General features: G+C 40.2%; 1 protein-coding gene across 1 annotated transcript; it reads right to left on the bottom strand.

Moving 5' to 3' along the window:
- Positions 1–1843: 1843 nt before the first annotated feature.
- On the bottom strand, positions 1844–4750 carry LOC147627881 (glyceraldehyde-3-phosphate dehydrogenase B, chloroplastic-like). Its single transcript, XM_086814855.1, has 9 exons — positions 4590–4750; positions 4230–4343; positions 3746–3907; positions 3443–3610; positions 3187–3347; positions 3039–3100; positions 2911–2960; positions 2406–2812; positions 1844–2126 (listed from the first exon to the last, which is right to left on the bottom strand). Exons 1-9 carry the CDS (start codon positions 4629–4631, stop codon positions 1991–1993), a joined length of 1302 nt encoding a protein of 433 aa, XP_086670981.1. The 5' UTR covers positions 4632–4750; the 3' UTR covers positions 1844–1990.
- Positions 4751–16006: the final 11256 nt, after the last annotated feature.

Genomic DNA, 16006 nt, shown 5'->3' on the forward strand with positions numbered 1-16006 from the left:
TCAATATGGACATGAAAGATTTGGTTCCAATCTGGTGCCCGTAAGATGAGTGCAGTCACTAATGCTTGCTTCAACTTTTCAAAGGATTCCTCACACTCATCAGTCCAATTAAACTTTACAAGAAGAGCATATAATGGTCTGGCTAGGACAATGTACATGTAGATGAATCGACGATAATAGCCACAATGTCCCATGAATGTTTGTACCCCTTTAGGGTTGATAGGCCGAGGTAATGAGACAATGACATCAATTTTATCCATATCTGTTAAAATCCCATTGTGAGAAGTTGGCAAAGAAGGTGTGGAATTTCCTTTCTCGCGTATGGACTTCGTTGACAAATAGACCTAGACCCGTAAAGGTTAAAAGACTAGATTTTTGGTAAGATTCCAAATGGGCAGGATAATCCATAACATTCAATTTTCTTTCATTTTTTCAAGTGGACAGGTTTATGGCATATTTGGTTAACTAGGAATACCTTCATATTTGATGCAAAAGTTGATATTACAACTCACATTGGTCGTAATAAAGTGCTACTATTGTGGCAAGTCTCTTCCTTACGGTTAGCTCATTTGGTGGAGAATGACAAGGCTATATATTGGATGAGGGTACTTTGAGCTACACCTATGGTTCAGAGTAATTAGTGAGGGAACGCTAGTACATCACATGGCAGCCATGTGACGTACTAGTAAAGTAATTTTGGTGTTATATCTTCTATCACAAAAAAGAAAAAGAGGGTTAAAGAGTGAGAGGATTAGGCGGAGAGAGAGAGAGAGAGAGAGGGGTAAAGAGAGTGAGTTAGAAAGAGAAAAAGTTACAGATAGAAGAGAGATATATAGGATTAGAGAGCGGAATAAAGAGAGCTAGAGGAAGGTAGAGAGAGTAAGTTAGAAAGAGAAAGTAAGAGTGAATGTGTGTTAGAGAGAGAGAGAGAGTTAGAGGGAGAGAGCTGGCTAGTCCAAAGAAAGAGAGAGAAAGAGAGAGAGATTGAGAGTTAGAGAGAGAGTGAGTATTAGGGAGAGAGCGAGAGAGAGATAGGGGGGAAGCTAGAGAGATTTAGGGGGAGAGAGAGAATTTTTTAAAAAGTTATTTTATTTTATTTTAAATGGGAAAAATAAAAATGAGCCTTTTTTAAAAGGGGCAGAAAACGAGTGAAAGGGGGGGAGAGAGAGAGAGGACCAAGTTTTAAAAAAATGTTTTCTGTTTTGTTTTAAATGGAGAGAAGGACTATCAACAGGTACAATAACATAGAGAAAACAATAAAAATCTCACATACTTATTGCCATATTACCAAAATAAGCATTAACTGAGTGCCAATATACTTTATTTCTTATAATATTATCTGTTGCCAGGGTCCCCATTTCTAATAATGCTATATACTGTTCTCCCCCCCTCTCTCACATACACACATACACACTACTGTTAAGAATATTATGCCCTGCATTTTGCATTATTTATTGCAGCTTAGCTTGTTATGTTTAGTATAACTACTTTTGTATTATTTATTGCATCATGTTTAGTATTCACTTTAGCGAGTGTATAAAATATATCATTATATGACATACATGTGCTTTAGTATTGATGTATTTCTGTTTATAAAGTAAAGCTCAATTTTGATCACTTAATTTGCAGTACTTGTAGAGTAACCTTGAGTTTAATGTGCTACATTATAGCACTAGTTATCCACGAGCTGTTACCACTCATGAATATGTGTATGTGTATGAGCATGCACACATGTGCATGTCCATGAGTGTGCGCGCGCGCAAGTGCGAACATGCATGTGCATGTACAACATTCAACTTGCAGTGAGTGCAAGTTTGGTTGTTTCATTTGAGAGCATCCATCATAACCAAAGAATTTGCTTCATTAGATAGGGTGCATCACAAAAGCCCCAAAAAAATTCCTTCACAAGATAGTGTCCAGGGTGCAGAGAATGAGGCAGTTGCCATTCTACTGCAATTGGGAAGCCAAAATTAGAAAAAATGTGGCATATCTAGTCTTCATACACTCGGCACTCATCGGTGTCAGGGTTGGTTTTACAAAAGTCATCCAGAGGGTCTCCACTGCTCAGATTCTCACTACCTGGCCACTTGGCAGCCACAAGATGTGCAAGGTCAACCACCCTTTGGCTGTTCAAGACCCCCCCAACCACCCAAAAAAAGATGCTCAAATTCAGGAAAAATTTCAAAATCAATTCAACTCACATGCATAAATAGCAAAGGTGTTCAAATTTTAAAATCAATTGCCTTCATATGTATACAACACATAGTTTGGTTATCAATAGGTGCATCAAATTGTGCACGTGTAAGATATCTACGACTGTGTGTGTGTGGGTGTGTGTGTGTGTAATAGAGAGAGAGAGAGAGAGAGAGAGAGAGAGAGAGAGAGAGAGAGAGTGCATGTATTACCTGTATCCCCACTCGTTATCATACCATGCAACAACCTTCACCATGTCATCACCCATCACCATTGTCAAGGAGGAGTCTACAGTAGAAGAGACATCCGAGCATCGGAAATCCACTGATACCAAAGGAATGTCGCAAACTGCAAGAATACCCTTGAGAGGACCATCTGCAGCTTTCCTGAAGGCAGAATTCACATCCTCTGCACTGATGCCCTTCTTGGTCACATTGATGACCAAGTCCACAACAGACACATTAGGAGTGGGGACACGAAGAGCTATGCCATTGAGCTTGCCCTTGAGCTGGGGCAGGACAAGTGATACAGCCTTTGCAGCACCGGTGCTGGTGGGTACTATGTTCAGAGCAGCTGCCCTCGCTCTCCTCAGGTCGCGGTGAGATGCATCGAGTAATCTCTGCATGGCACAAGTTTCTCATCAAGTCAATATCCCTCCATATAACTATTTAACTGCAAAGGTATTGCCTGTTAAGACCATGTCATGTGAATAGCAACCTGGTCACCAGTGTAAGAATGGGTGGTGGTCATGGTACCCTTCACGATCCCTGCAATCCATCAGAGGGTTAAACTAGCTTTCTTCTACCTAGTGACCTTAAAAATTTCATACGCACATAACCACTCACCAAATTCTTCATCCAAAACTTTCACAAAGGGAGCAAGGCAGTTGGTAGTGCAAGAAGCATTGCTGTCCATGTGGGTGGCAGACAAACAAGATCAGGACGCCATACTGCGATGACCAGCTGAATTGAGACTTCAATGCATGTGGTATACCTGATGATGTTGGCAGCCTCATGAGAATAGTCCCCCTCATTCACTCCCACAACATAGGTAGGGATGTCGGCACCTTTGGCAGGGGCCGTGATGATGACTTTCTTCGCCCCAGCTTGGATGTGCTTGCCTGCTCCGGGCCCATCAACAAAAACCCCAGTTCCCTGTATGATTCACCAATGTTGTGCAGTAAGGGATTAACACCAAAGTGTCCATTGTGAGTTACTATCCATAATTCAGTCTCAAGTGTAAAATGTACCTCGATGACTATATCTATGCCCATATCAGCCCATGGGAGCTTGAGTGGGTCGCGGCTAGATACAACCATGATTGACTTCCCATCCACAGACAGAGTAGTATCATCCACAATTTTGACATCTGCCTTGAAGGTTCCAAGCATGGAATCATATTTCAAGAGGTGAGAAGCCTGCAATGAAGTCACATAGTTTAGCTGAGCATGTACCACTACAACCCTATTTACACCTTGGCCATAGCAGGAAACCTAAAGCATTATCCATCATCAACACTCCATAATCAACTTCTGAATTAAGATTAGCAATACATTTTTGACACCTCCACTGTCATTGACAGCAATAACTTCAAGAGGGGAGTCCTTTCGGCCGTGCCAGCATCTCAAGAAGTTGCGTCCAATGCGCCCAAATCCGTTGATGGCAACTTTGAGCTTGGCAACAGTCTCACCTTTCACAGCACCACCATGGCCAGCCTGCAAATAAATTTGAACATTCGATAAATTACCCGAATTGATCAGTAATTTAACATTGAGGGTCGGTTATCTGATTGATTATCCAAATAAGTCTATTAATTGCCCTAATGGATTTTTTTATATGGCCAGAGTACACAAAAGAACCCTGCATAACATGATACAGAAGCCATAGCTAGCTTGATTGCTGTGATGGATTTCAAAAGACAGGGAACCCCGTGTAAGCAACTCTAACGGGTCCTTCAAAGCTTTGAAAACGCAAAATCCTGATTAAACTCTCACACACACATACATACAGAGCTTAAGTGCCCCAAGTGGGGAGTACCTTCACTGTGAGTTGCCTAGCAACAACATCAAAGAGATTACTTTCAGTGTAGTTTCTGCAGTAGGTAGCTGCAGAAGAAGTCTTCAAGCCAGAGAATTCTGCAACATCGATCCTCTGTCCAAACAATCAAGAAAAGATTGTGGATTTCTGTTTTAAAAAAAAAACTTAACTTAATGACAGCAATTTGCCGTAACTAATATACTTCACAGTCAAAACTAATGTGCGCGACGCCAAATGACAAGGCTGTGCAGTGATTAGAGCATAATTCGATCAAAGGTTGAAGTGGGAGAGTAAGTGATTAGGGTTAGAGATGAGGTTTTTGAAATGATTAGTGCAGTAATCAAGGATTGAAGTTCTTACCTTGGCAGAAGAGACAGGGTTGAAGACAGTGGAGGCAGCCATAGCCAGAGCTGGTGGGCCAACACAAAGAGTGCAGTTGATGGGCAAATCCTCACTCGCACCGATTCACTTGCCTTGCTAAGACACGGCTGCTTCTTTCTACTATTTTTTCATCATACATATGGATGAGGCTCTCTCTGCTTGACACGTGTGTGGCTTTTCCTCTTTCTTTTTGTTGTGTGGCTCTTCCACCCTCGCCCCCTTTCACCCAATCATCCCTCCCATCTTTAGGCACTTCAAATGTTGGATATGTTTCTTACACATGTTGACCAAATTTGGAGTGGACTCTATGTGTGTGTACTCGGGCCCACGCTCCGTGCCTCTTGTTGTTTTTTTGCGCGAGAAGGTACACAACACACACACACACACACACACAATTTCTTTTACCTCACACCATTTGGAACCCCAGTGGAAAAAAGGTTACCCGTAACATGTGGAGTTGGACTCCACACCACGTCACTATTGGATATCAATGCTCCACCCTCATATTGTACTGTCCACGCACCACCTAGCTCATGTTTGTACGGCCCCCATTATGAGTAGCAGTCCTCGTATTCACACGGGAAGGTGGCCTAGGAGGCTAGATGGTTATGTCTTCGATTAGATTTGGCACACTGCAAAATAGGCTACATGCTACATTGGACCGTTATCTCATAAGGGTCCACACACGGAGTAGGTAGACTTTACCCCTTTGCAATGTACAACTTTTTATACACCATAGCAAAATGGTGTTGCTGACAAATGAAACAGTACTCTTATAGAGATGGTTAGATGCATGGTTAAAGGTCAGTCGCTTCCACACACGTTTTGGATGGAAGCAGTTCTTTGTGCTACCTATGTGTTGAATAGATGCCTCACTAAAGCTTTGAAGACTATCACTCCTTATGAGGCTTGGTTCAATAAAAAACCTACGTTTGAACACATGCATATTTTTGGTTGTTTGTTGGCATATGTACATTGCCAGCACAAAGTAGAACTAAGCTTGATGACAAGGTAGTGAATGCATTTTTATTGGTTATAGTGCTAAAAGCAAAGGTTATCAAACATGTCCAGAGAATTGGCATAGGCATGCTTATTGAATTCCATCATTAGATAGACAGAATCCTACTGATCCTTGTTTGTTGCAAGGGGGGAATGCTTAAGGAATGATGCACCAACTTCAAATCAGCTGGAAGATGTAGTAAATGATGAAAGATTAGTAATCACAACGAGTCTAGGGTTATGCCTAGATGGGTTAGAAGCACCATGTAGGATAGCAAATTGTCTGCTCCTTCGCAGAGTAGAACAAGATCCAATGCTCGAACCAATTCTTTAACAGATATTGCTAAGTTTGCATTTCTACATTGATGTAGATGAGTCTGAGTCTTTTGAAGAGGCTCAGGAAGATCCAAATTAGGTGAAAGCCATGCATGATGAAATTCATTCCATTCAGGATTTAGTGAATCTATCGCTTATTAGCAAGAAAGCGATTGGTACTAAATGGATTTTCAAAGTCAAGAGAAAGGTAGATGGATCAGTTGATAGATTCAAGGCTAGACCAGTTGGATCAGTTGTTGCAAAAGGTTATGCTCAGTCTTTCACTTAGCAAGAAAGGCAGATGGAAAAGGTTATGCCCAGTCTTTCACTGAGCAAGAAAGGCAGATGGAAAAGGTTATGCCCCGTTGAAAGGGATTGATTATAATGAAACTTCCCATATGACCACTATCCGATTTGTTATTACTTTGGCAGCTCATCATGGATGAAAAGTGTACCAATTGGACATCAAAACAAGTTCTCGAATGGTGACTTGCTTGGAATGCATTTTTTTGGCGAGCGAATCTTCCTTTTTGGTGAGCGCTTTTTTCCTCTCTCTCTCTCTCTACTCTCTTCGTAGTATGTATCTCTCTCTCTCACTCACATTATCTCCTCTCCATACCCAATCCCTACACTCCCTCTCTCTCTATTGTCCCACTCTATCTCTCTCTCACTTCCTAATTTACACTCTCCCTCTCCCCCTCTCTCCAACATCTCTCTCCCTGTCACTTATTCTTCCACACCCTTTGAACAAAATGTTAGTACAACATCCTTGCAACAAAAAAGTGGACAAATAAATTAGTGAAGAAAGTGTAGCATTCTATTCTATCCATTAATCACACATAATGTTTAAAGTGTTGCAATCCCTTCCATCCATATTAATAAAAAGTCATGTCATTATATACAAAAAAGGTCTTCATGCCCTAAGTGGACAAGGACATTAGCCATTGAAGTTTTGGAATCCCTTTGCATCCATATTGTTCACAAGCCAAGTTCAAAAAACCAAAAAAAAAGGTCAGCCTAATACAAATTTTTGTACTTGCTTACACTCTAGGCCAACTCCGGGTATGTCCTATGTCTATTCAGAGCCTCAGCGACATCCCTTTTAGTCAACATTGGTTGATGAATAAACATATTCTCATTTTGGCTGAGGTCGAGAACCCTCAGGTACACAAAGTATAGGTGCTTGCATGCAAGATATGGCTTCCTCTTTTCAATCCTTCCCATGAAATTTGGATAAGCGCATTTGGATGGCCTTTGATATGTATATCATAAACACCAACTTCTATGCCTTCCCCAAAAGTTTATACAGTGAAAACCTCATGTTGTTTAGACTCAAGCACCATTTCTTGTGTTACCCTTGCTTTCATTTTGAGAGCTCTTTTAATTCTTGTTGCTGCTTGCTTTGAGATGTTAGTCCTATATCTCATGTGTCGCCCCTCTCGAGATGTGACATTTGTTGCTGTTGCTTCCTCCTTTCGAATCTCCTGGCTCACTCCTTGAATTATAGAGGACGATATCTTTTCTTCCACTTTCTTCATTTGCAAATTGAAACCTGCAAGGAGCAATGCATTGACCTCATTTTTTGAGAGTTTGGTACCCTCTGTCACACAAGCCAAACTGTAGGGACTTTGTGTGGAGGATGATCAATGTTCTTATCAATGGCCCATGTGTGCATTACATCTGTGTTGCAAAACCACATCATCTAACTAGTCTTCCCAGCCACATGAGACCTTGTTGAAAAAAATGAGGGACCAGGTGCTCCCTTTGCACATCCCACAATAGTTTGCCCACATTTTCCCATCCTTCCTAAATTCCCCAGACATTTGACCCTACTATTTTTTGGAGTCCTTCTAATTGCCCAGAAGGTTTGATGTATTGGTGCTTCCACCACACTAGTATATGTGGATTCACTGCCCGCACTTGTCTCTTCATCTAAGAAATGCATCTTTCTAGGTCTTCCAATTGGTTTTCTATCTCGAATATGCACATTGAACTCTGGCCTATGGCTTGCATCATTCTCCACATCAATTACTACAGAAGATTTCCTCTTACGCCTTATTGACTCTCGATCACCACTTAAAGGAGTTGGTGCCTTGTACATGGGAGTACCTGCAGTGCTGCTTTTCATAGTCCGTATGACCTGTGCTGGACTAGGTGTGGTAGAATTTTCCCTTTCAACAAGCTTCTCAAGATTAGGCCCTGCTCTAATGTGTTTGCCAAGGTTGTAAGAATTCTATTTTGCACTTTGCAAGAGGGCGTTGGCCATGTCTGTAACACAAGCATCATATAATGATATTCTTTGCTTGAAATCCTCCCTAGATAGCCAACTTCCATGTTTGGATTCTGATAAGTTTGAGCATGGTGTGTATGCTTGATCACACTACTCTTCTCTACTAATAATTACTCAAATAAGCCAATGACAATAATTTCTCCACAGGTTATGTTTCCAAAAACTCAAACTTAAAACTGAACCATACGTCCATAGCAAGTATGTCTCGATCACTCACATTGCCACTTCACCACCATAATCAGATGACACGAGCTTGCACTTGTGCTACTAGTTTTGTCATTGCCGTTCACCATTGCTCACACATGTTCTTGTGTACACCTTGGACTACTTTCACGACATACTGTGTGGTATGAAGGTTGAGGCTTTGTGCCCAGTGGAACAAGCATGACCGTTCTCAACCCTTCATCTCTAGCCCTTCATTGTATACTTCTCTTATGGCATTCTAATTTTCTTGGGCCTCATTTGCCATGAACCCAAAAAAATCGGCCTTCTCAAATCCATGTGTCACCATGACATTATTCAAGCATTTCCAAAATAGGACTTGGGAGGTTTTGTCCTCCTCTTTCATTTCACATGTAGCTACTTTAAGAAGCTCCTGCAAGCTACCACAAAAAAACAACAAAAAAAGTGATGACATGATGTACATTTAATGCTATTATAGTGTTTTCATAAATGAATTCCTTGCTATCTTGGATTGTACACATGGCATGCCATTGTCACCCAATCTAAGATGTGATGTGTGTGGTCAAATTGTATCCAAGCTCTCCTTAGATCACCATTGCCAGAACGCCATTCTATTTACAATATCAACACCTGATGCAGGTCCCTTTGTTGACATCTTGACGGCAAAACATCGATCAGATTCACTCTCTTGGCGTGGAAATATGCTTCCATGAAAGAAATCATAGGTATAATCCCTCTTCAACCGCAATAAATCATCATAGCCAAAAGACCCAATTGGAGGACTCTTACGTGCTTGCAATACTGACCTGCAAAACCAGCAATATACAATTGGTTAAATAAGCTCAAAGCACCTCTTCAAGTGATTCTCAATGCATACTTATTATTTTCAACTAGAGATCCAAGAACCTCCAACACATCGTTGAACTCCTTTTCTCCAAGTTGCTCTGTGCATGGACCCCTTCCCTTACCAATGATGTCAGAACCAATTCTTTGGCTACACACATTTTCACCCTTCTTGGACCGGAATTCCTATCAACACTAACCACTTTTTCCACCATTTCTCTTGTATTATCCAATAATTTCTTCGATGTGCCTGCCTGCATAGTGTGTGAATGATTGCCCACATGTATCATTAGCCGAGTGAGGGTCTCATCACTAGGCATGACATAATACACATAACAACCTAACTTCTTGCAATAGTGGCAAATGATCTTCCCATTATATATGGTTGGGAGGCCCACTATACAAGTCCTCTTCATGCATCATTTGAAACAACTATCATTGCTAATGTTGCCAGTGTTTAAATACCAGGGACAAGTTGTATTTGGGCACTCCATTATGCTGATACAATGGCTAATCCTGCACACTACTTGAAAGGAAACATTTGAAGTTTCTGGCTTTGTCCAAGTATGACCATCTAACTTGTGGTCCATCTTTGCCATTGTTGAACAGATTCCTATATGTTTGGAAACTCGAATATCACATCTCCATCATAAAACCTTGGAAGCTCTTCAACTTGTACAACTCATTGAATTTGCTGCACAATCTTTGTCAAAGTGTTGTCCTTCTTCATTGTAAGCAAGAAATCCATGGTACTCTTACTATTGTGTGACAAGAAAGTGATCATGTTTGAGGAACTTATGTCTGTAAGTGAACTGCATCAACAAACTGTCACAGGGACTTTCAAGATCCACAAACACCTGACTACATGGGTGTATGACATTCTGAAGTGAATGTCACCTCATACAAGAGAGAAAGTGACCCCTCAAGGATATAGAGGTCATTGTATGACATTCTGAAGTGAATGTCACCTCATACAAGAGAGAAAGTGACCCCTCAAGGATATAGAGGTCATTACCCTCCATATCTTGATGTGGAATAGGGATCACATGCTTTTCCTCATCTTCTCTATGAATGATGGCATCTAAGGACTTGAACGCCTTGGGATAAGATTTTTTAATCAAAAAGTCCTTGCTACTAATAATACCTTTTCCATTGCACAATGGAAAACACATGTTAGCATCAATAAGATGGGGAAACAGTAGCTTGGCCTCCATGAAGAGAGAGAGAGAGAGAGAGAGGGGGGGATGGGAGGGCAAGGGAGAGATAATCCAAGAAACTTAAACATTTAAATTAAAAATTTCAGGGTTAGGTTTAGGTTTAGGGTAAGGCTTATGTTTAGGGTTACAATTAGGGACTAAAATTTACTTAAATATATAATTAATAAATTAACTATTAGGTGGCACAAAAAATAATTGCATTGTTATGTATTTATACAACCTACAATTCTCATCTCATGGCACATCACTTCAATAAAGTATGAATGTAGATACCCATATGTCTTTGTGAGAGGAAACACATCCAAATTAGGAAATCCTTGTTAAACAACAATGGAAAAATTAGGGTATTGGTCATCTCTTAGAGTTCTTCCAGTAGTTGCCATTAGGTGAAACGATCTAGGCCTTTACCTTTATCTTGAGACATAGCTCCTTCTCCTCTTAAGTGTTTAGCTAGATTGGTCCATTCAAATCCATGTGGACTAATGCCTACACCATCTCTAACATGATCCATTTATTTCTTTCTCTTTATAGATGACTATACAAAAACCAGCCACTTATGTTATCATGAGAACATACTCCAATGTTGGATATTCTCTAACCTTGAATGCATTTGTGAAGTACTAGTCTCACAACATGGCTAGCCATCTACAACAAGAAAGGGGGGGATGGCAAGGATAAAATGATTCTATGCATTTAATGTATCTTATGAGTATAAGAAATTAAGAGGCATACACTAGTAAAAGTGAGAAGACAAAATTGATCAAGTTAAATGATCCTCTACACCACTTAGTGTATCCCAAGTAATAGTGACATAAATGATTTGATGTATACCAAGAGTATAAGAAATCAAGAGGCACACACATCAAGAAAGGAGATGAAACAAATCAAGTTAAATGGGCCTTTTCACTTAGTGTATCCCAAGAAATATAGACATGAATAATGGAGGTGGACGTAGCAATCAAGGGGCAAAAAAGGTGTGGGTCAAATGATCCTATGGGCTTGGTGTATCCTAACAAATAAACGTATAAAGACTTGTAAGGATAAGATATATTTCTCTCTCTGTCTCTCTCCCCCCTCTCTCTCTAAGCTGATCTTGCTACCACATCTCATGAGAGAGAGAGAGAGAGAGTAGCAAGAGTAGGTTAGAGAGAGAGAGAGATCATATAGTGAGAGCATAGAGTAGTCGTTTGCATTGACCTATGTCTATGCCAATTTTTGGTCCTCTACAGAGGAATACACATAGAAAGGAGGTGAATCTGATTAGATCAAATGAGCCTCTACAGAGGAATACACATAGAAAGGAGGTGAATCTGATTAGATCAAATGAGCCTCTACGCTTGGTCTATCCTAAGAAAGAGTCTGAGAGGGGGAGAAAGAGAGGGGGCAAGAGAGAGAGAGAGAGAGAGAGAGAGAGAGAGAGAGAGAGAGAGAGAGAGAGATTAAAGCAGCCACTTGCATGCACAAACCTATGTCCACATCAAATTTTATGTCCTCTACAGAGGCACACAAACCTATGTCCACATCAAATTTTATGTCCTCTACAGAGGCACACACTAATAAAGGAGGTGAAACTAGTTAGATTAAATGAGCTTGTACATGCTTGGTACATCCCAAGAAATGGGTACATAAATAATGAAGATGTATATTACAAGAAAGGGGTCCAAACAATGAGGGATAAATGATCCTATGTGCTTGGTCTATCCCGATATATATATATATATATATATATATATAATATCACTAGGGATAAGGGTCAAATGATCCTATACATTTGACATATCCCAAACAATGTGAGGGATAAATGATCCTATGTGCTTGGTCTATCCCGATATATATATATATATATATATATATATATATATATATATAATATCACTAGGGATAAGGGTCAAATGATCCTATACATTTGACATATCCCAAATAAAGAGAGATAAAACAATTTATAGTGACAAACAACACAAGACCATGCAAAGGACAAGCTTGATATGATAATAGATAGTATGGAGAGAGAGAGAGAGAGAGAGAGAGAGAGAGAGAGAGAGAGAGAGAGAGAGAGAGAGAGAGAGAGAGAGAGAGAGATTTCTATTAAATGTCTTCAGAAGGACAAGCTTGATATGATAATAAATAGTATGGAGAGAGAGAGAGAGAGAGAGAGAGAGAGAGAGAGAGAGAGAGAGAGATTTCTATTAAATGTCTTCAGAAGGCCATAAATCTATAAGAGATGAAAGTTATGAAGTTGTGTTACAAAATTTGGTAACAAATGAAAAAAATTTGCTACCAAGGACTAGTCTCACGACATGGCTAGCCATCTACAACAATGTTTGAGTTGGTAGAGGGATCTTGTGGGTTTACATTGAAGTGGTAGTTAGATATTATTCTTTCTAGACTTTGAGATTTGTGTTAAATGTTTGAGTGTGTAGCATGGGTTATAAAGTTTGCCAAATTAGATCCTTGAGCTACAAGCATCTATTTTTTCACCCATCTTTTAATGCCTTACAAATATTTGGACAATGATTTTTGTGGTGGAGTTACCTACTCTGAGGGAGCTGAGGTTTGGTACCCTTCTTGGAAGAAGCTTGTGAGGAAGCACTAGTGTTTATGAGTTTAGGAGGTAGCATCGATAATGAGGCTTGGGTCTACAAACAACCTTTTGTTGTGTAGTATGTATATGCCACGTCAGATTGCTGACGGTCGGCAATTTCACGTGGCACTACAAGCTGGGACGAGAATCTGACGTGGAGAGGGCTGCGAGTGCAATTGATTTAAGAAAATATTCATCTTTCTTCTGCCACGTCAGATTGCCAATGCTCGGCAATCTACGTGGCAGCTTACGGTGCCACGTTAGCATGCATACTAATAGTAACGCTTATGGGCCACGTCAGCAACTAATAGTAACGCTTATGGGCCACGTCAGCTTTCTCATGCAGCCCAACGCTACGATATCAGCATCGATGAAGTCCCCCTCCCAGTGGATATTAGTTCTCGATGGGTCGTCGCCTTAAGAGCAAGCCCCTCGTAGTAGGAGATGATTTGAGGATCAAGTAACTAAAGCATGTAGATTAATTACCAATTAAAAAAAAGCATGCAATTTAACTATTAATCAAAAAGCAATTCTCTCTCTCACACACACCCACGCACGCATGAGAGAGAGAGAGAGAGAGAGAGAGAGAGAGAGAGAGAGAGAGAGAGAGAGAGAGAGGAAGGGAGAGAGTATAAGTCCACAAAGCAATTGTGGAAGTGGAGTCCTCCTAATGATGCCGCCATGAGCATGAGAAGCCCGCAAGTGAGTTAGATGATTAGGGTTTTTAATCATTATTAATTTTTATTAATCCTTATTACTTGTTACTAATTGAGATTATTATTCTTTATAAAACACCTTCATAACAAGAAACTTATCATATGGGATGGAAACCACAGGGTGGTTGCATGGACTAATGCAATATTTAAAAGTAAGTACAACTTATCTCAATGCTTTACTCTTTTGTTTCCATTACCTATGTTGGTTTGATCTTGCCTTTGATTGTAGAGTGGGATAAATTCCCCGAAAGATATCCATTAGTGTGTTGTCGTGTCATCGCTTTCACTAAGGAAGAGGAGGCTGAGCTATTAATGTATCTCAATGCTTTACTCTTTTGTTTCCATTACCTATGTTGGTTTGATCTTGCCTTTGATTGTAGAGTGGGATAAATTCCCCGAAAGATATCCATTAGTGTGTTGTCGTGTCATCGCCTTCACTAAGGAAGAGGAGGCTCAGCTATTAATGTATCTCAATGCTTTACTCTTTTGTTTCCATCACCTATGTTGGTTTGATCTTGCCTTTGATTGTAGAGTGGGATAAATTCCCATTAGTGTGTTGTCGTGTCATCACCTTCACTAAGGAAGAGGAGGCTGAGCTATTAATGTACCTGGCGAACCTAAACAGGTGACTTCGTGAATTGACCTAAATTTATTGCATATATTTCATAGTGTAGCATGTCTTTGACCTTGTATGAGGTAAATTTAAGTAGAGTGACACGCTTGCATGTGCCTCAAACGATGGCCCATGATGTATTTTTAATGCAAAGTTTTGGGCTTGCCAACCCAACCACCTTACTCGATAAGCTCACAGATGAGGAGTGAAAATGGGCTGAACTCATTACGGCAAGTGATAAGCACAAGGCAAGGTCAAGATGGTACAAGGTGCCCATGACCTTGTTGTGCCAATTTGTATTCCAGGTATGCTATTTTTTCTTGCCTATTTGTAGTAATCGCTTTACTTTTGAAACTTTACATCTTAATATATGAAGCTTTCATGCTTGAGTGAAATAGGAGTTCAAAACAACATTAAACGTGAGGACACATCAATTGCCTAGTGGAGACAATTGCACATAAGAAGAGGAGAAGGCATACCAAACACATTTGAAGGATGTAGAAAAGGTCTTCACCAAAAGGGGATATCTCTTAGCGGCCATTTCCAATCCTGCCAATGGAAAGGGATTCTTCGATGTAATTTTCAAATACCAAGATTGGAATGTGAAAGGCCAACAATTGACCATGGACAAGTTACAACTTTTAAGGCACTCAATCTTGCCTGAGAGAAAGTAAGTGTCCAATACATAAGGTTGAAAGAACATGCATATATCTGATAAAGCAAAAGCACATGTGTCACAAGGCAAAGGCAAAGAGCAAGCATCAAAAAATCTCCAAAAGGGAAAGAGGCCTCCAACAAAAAAGGCAAAAACTCAAAAGAAGAAGGGGAAAGGCCAACAAGGGGAGTCAAGCAGTGAAGAAGATAGAGAGGAGTCTCCATTGGAATTTGGCCCATCATAGAAGGGAGATGAAGTGCACTCTGAATCTAGGCATTCGACAAAACGACAATCGAGATCTCGAGCATTGCACTCCAATAGGGATACATCTAGTTATGTTGGTCCTCCACCTAGTAAGTCATTCTCTTTCTAAGAATATTTTAATCATTGCAAGTTTCATGCAACGCTCTTTTCTTGGGTTTATAATATTCTATTTTGATTTAAAATAGCATCTCAAGATATTCATCCATGAAATATGGTGATAGAAGGACGCATAGTGTATGTGGCCGACACAGTTCTTGGAGGATCTAGTTCATTGTTCTTCTGAAACTGATAATAATTGACCTTGACATTTCATGATTTTTTGTAGGAGGGCCACACATATGGCAAGGTTTATTGGGGGTCTCAACAAGTATGGGAGTATTGTTCATTCAGCCGTGGGGCAGTTCAGGGATGCTCTTTAGTGTGGGCAGATTTTCCAACATCATTGATTGTGGATCTGGATTATCCCATTGTGCCTAGATGGAATGCTTGGACGAAGGAGCTTATGGTTGCAACATGTGCGTTAGCCAATGAGTTTTTAAAAGATAACGGGACATTTTTCATAGTAAGCAATCCTAATCATCTTCCAACCATTGTGGAGGTTGGGAAACCTTGCAGTCTCTCTCTCCAACAGACACTGTATCTAAAGATGCAAGGAGCTTACCATCAGATTGATGATGATGGAATTGAGGAGGTGACCTACACAAACTATGTTTACATATA

This window comes from Cibotium barometz, chromosome 20 (genome assembly GCF_041138505.1).
Source record: "Cibotium barometz isolate CiBa-2024 chromosome 20, ASM4113850v1, whole genome shotgun sequence".
In the NCBI taxonomy this organism is placed as follows: domain Eukaryota; kingdom Viridiplantae; phylum Streptophyta; class Polypodiopsida; order Cyatheales; family Cibotiaceae; genus Cibotium; species Cibotium barometz.

Excerpts from the sequence above, each read along its gene's own strand:
- LOC147627881 (XM_086814855.1), bottom strand. The coding sequence starts at position 4,631 with ATGGCTGCCTCCACTGTCTTCAACCCTGTCTCTTCTGCCAAG. Across the intron at positions 3,101-3,186 it reads GAGGCTGCCAACATCATCAG|CAATGCTTCTTGCACTACCA; the intron begins GTATACCACATG and ends CCACATGGACAG. Across the intron at positions 2,127-2,405 it reads GATAACGAGTGGGGATACAG|CCAAAGGGTGGTTGACCTTG; the intron begins GTAATACATGCA and ends GGTCTTGAACAG.